General features: G+C 46.2%; 1 protein-coding gene across 1 annotated transcript; it reads right to left on the bottom strand.

The window, feature by feature from the left end:
• Positions 1-1,196: 1,196 nt before the first annotated feature.
• On the bottom strand, positions 1,197-2,959 carry N7509_003898 (uncharacterized protein; the record flags this gene model as incomplete). The annotated part of the gene is made up of 2 exons (XM_056628535.1): positions 1,197-2,570; positions 2,633-2,959. The coding sequence occupies 2 exons, from the start codon at positions 2,957-2,959 to the stop codon at positions 1,197-1,199; spliced, it is 1,701 nt and encodes a 566-aa protein (XP_056491269.1).
• Between the last annotated feature and the right edge of the window lie 747 nt (positions 2,960-3,706).

Raw genomic sequence — 3,706 nt, 5'->3', positions numbered from 1 at the left:
CCTCTGGGCCTTGAACGAGGTCTGTCCGATGTTAGCTTGACTGCCTGCGTCGCTGGTTCACTACCGCCTCGCCGCATCTCGCACGATGCGATCCCAGACCGTATACAAGCTCAGGGGTGTCCTGTCTTCTTCCTAGGGCGACACCACTTCGACTGGTAATGCAAGACCAGCGTCTGGGCCCGAGTGCGAGTCGGGTAAGAAGAAGTCGGATGGTTTTCATATGCCGTTTTCCCCTGATTTTTGGTGTGGTTGTGCGGTCGTGCCCGCGCCCACCGCGCCGGGCCGGACCGCACAACCACGGCGGATTCACTTTGGTCTCCCCAACGGGGATTAACACCGGACACCACGAGAAGGTATGAATCCATTGTCCCAACAGCCTGGCGAGGACTGTCGCCCAGTGCGAGCTCACTGGGGGCCGATTGATACAGTACTTCCCGAAACTGGTGTCACCACTTACACTCTAAAATTGTTTCTCAAACCCTAATTGCTAAGACAGACTAGTCTATATTGGGAGTTATTCCGGAATATCCCTGTCAGCGGGCCCTGTATTGTTTCTTACGTGGAGTAATCTTGATACGTAGCGGGGTGTATTCACGTGTAATTTGATACAGTCGACACCTCAATACCCCACTTTAGAAGCTGTCCCTTGGAACGGCAGATCTTAACAATCAATCACGAGTGGTCGCACCAAGACGGCACCCAACCTAGCTCCTTCAAAGCATGATCTTATACAAGACATGCTCCACAGTGGGTCTCAGGAAATTCCAACTATATGAGCGGCTTCTTAATGCCACGATGAATACTGTAGGTCAACGTTGGCCTTGTGGCTGATTCTTCTCACGCATACTCCTTACTCCCTCCGAGCTTCCAGTTGTGGGGCTTCATCTGCATGTCTTCCTTTCAAGATTGTCTCACTCTTTGCTATACTGGCTTCGGTTTTACAGTATTATTAAACGCTGAGAGATATGTCTACTTGTTTCGTTAGCATTTATAATCCGATACCTCGTAAACAGAGGCTTCTGACAGCTTTGATGCATTATTTCAGACAAACTCACCCACACCTGGGGGATATTATCAAAGAATACGAAGACTTCTCATTCTGATACACTTGACTTAATAAAATAATAGACCGCATAAGAACTTTTCCTCCGAAGAAAGAACCAACGGAGACGAAACGTTACACAGCATATCTAATCTCACTTATCTCTTACTCCCGCCACTCGCTTGAGATCATTATAAGCCAACATCGATATCTCAACGATCCTCTCGATATCTTTCATTGAATTAAAGCTGATGTGCAGTGGACCTTGTAGCTTCTTTTCGATATCACCTTCGGAAACCCAATTCCGACCCGCACTTTTTCCGAAGACTTTCAATCCAGTACTTGTAACTTCCAGCCATTTGGACGACGAAGCTGGGATCCAATAGCACCATTCAACTTTTGATGGGCCTTCGTTCTTGGTACCACGTGGGTATATTCTCTCATTATCTGGGTCATAATTTGGATCACGCGGTACGGTGGAGAAGAGTACGCGAGCAGCTGGGACTAGAGCACTTTGCCCTCTGGATTCAACGCAAACCATACACGCATCGTAGAGCATGTCGTGGTTATGAGTCGTACCGGCAAGCCAGCATGCGCTTCTGAGAAGTGTATCGCCAATAACGTGGATAATTCGGATGTCATCCATAGTTGTAGGAATTTCCCAGTCGTTATCGATCAATTCCTGGGGTATTTGGGAGTAACATTCTGGCATCGAATCCAGCACGTTACTGATACTGCCCGAGCGAAGATCTTCCTCGATCTTCATATGCGTTTTAATGTCCGATTCATATGAGAACTTCCCCCTTCGATGAATGTTCATTTGGCATCTTGACAATGACAACATCAGCATCTGGATTTTCCTTATCTCGAAGTCCTGTAAATCTGAGTAAACCTTTGACGAAGGTGGTATTGTTGTGGGCTTATCAGCATCCTCCGCCAGCCAAAAGAACAGGAAGCGGAGGAAAAGCCAGAGGAGTTGAAAGCCTGTCCAGATGATGATGACATTTTCGTTTTGTGTATTAAGCAGTGCGTAGCCATGGACGAGCGAGTAAGTATAAACAGCAGCTCCGAAAATCCAGGCAGGCTTCCACAATAATGACCGACGCTGATTTTGCGGAACTCCTAAACAAATTCGACGCCCTCCAGAGCCTGGCTGTCCAAACCTTGGTAAGTTTCCGACAACAACATCAATTGTACGGTTGTGTTGATTCCTGAATGATGTCGATAAGTTTGACATGATGATAATGAACAAAGAGTAAATGAAAAACACTAGCCAGCTTAGTGCACTTAGCAGACCAAGGCCAGCCGCGTCATAACACAGAAGGACAATGAACTCAGCAATTTTGATTGCCGAAGTGAGCAGGCTGAGAACTTCGTTCAGCCAATTATGTTTTTGAAAATATATTGGGTCAATTCTGTGACGAGAAATTATTTCTGTTTCGTTTTCTTTGAATTCCGGAGCGTCTTGTACAATGTGGTTTGTGAACTCATCCAACTTATATATTGCTTGCTGGGTTCCATTTTTGACCTTGAACGTATAATATATATCAGGCAATTGTATCAAGAAACAAATTATTCAGTCCTACTTACCAGGACACCTATGCACCCATTTTCACCGAGATCAAGTTTGGCTTTATTATTGTAATCAGGGACAAGACTCAGAATCAGCCCTATCTCTGAATCGGTTGAATCGCTTCTTATTTTGAAAATTTCGCGCATCCAATCAGGAAATGCAGCAGCAACACAGGTTTTAATCACTGAGGCAGCGCTGAATATGCTCATAGCAGCCCATGGGAAACCAGGAGCGCCTCTTTTCCCCAATACTAATAGGTCGGCCGTTGCCGGGGGAAATATAGCCGCAGCTGGAGCAATCTGGGCTATGATTTTGGCAACTGGGGTTGCAAGGTTGATACCCATGGCTTGCTTCTTCACTGTTGCAAATCAAGGTATAGATATCACTGAAAGTAGAGAAGGCTATCACAAAACTATTGGGCCACAGAATCATAGCTATATAGTCTTTGCATGGTTCCTTTAATACTTCTCAATGAGTCCCATTGATGTCATGTCAGTTGACACTGTCTGTAATATCGCAAGGCTGATCCATCCTTGGCCGCAAACAGCCGGCACGCTAGCCCTGTGACCTCCACGTTTGAAAGGGCAGTGTTCACCCGTATTGTTGCCAGGTTGCGAATTTAGGTTCGTTACGGAAGTCAAAATTGAATGTTTCAAGAATAGAAATTTGCTTATGGACGACGCCCTTTTGGCCTGGGCCGAAATTCTTTAGATTGATCCTATTGTCATGAAGCAAGACTGGAAACTCGTCGGAAGGACGGCAAGCGTGCGTGGATCTCGCCCAACAACGTGACGTTGGGGTGATGATTAGACCTTGGAGGAACCACTGGCCTCTCAACGGGTGGGCCTATCCACCTCAGTTTCTGGAACTAAGTTTCGAGAGTCCGTAAGTAGTGCTGTAACGCCATAGTCAGATCCCAACGGCCACAAGGAAATAAAGTTGAATTGCTGAGGAGAACTAGCAGGCCAGGGATAGACAGACTAAGTGAGGTTCTTGAGCAGCTCTGGCTGAAGTGTTTGATTTGTTTGTGCCACATGGAAGTAGGGATGGCAAAATGAAATTTCAAAATTTCGAAATTCCCGAAATTTGGC

This window comes from Penicillium cosmopolitanum, assembly GCF_028827165.1.
Source record: "Penicillium cosmopolitanum strain IBT 29677 chromosome Unknown utg000005l:1.0-4006212.0:1.0-4009387.0, whole genome shotgun sequence".
Classification (NCBI taxonomy): Eukaryota; Fungi; Ascomycota; class Eurotiomycetes; order Eurotiales; family Aspergillaceae; genus Penicillium; species Penicillium cosmopolitanum.
Note: the sequence above shows the minus strand (reverse complement) of the source record. Positions and strands in the feature narration are given on the sequence as shown.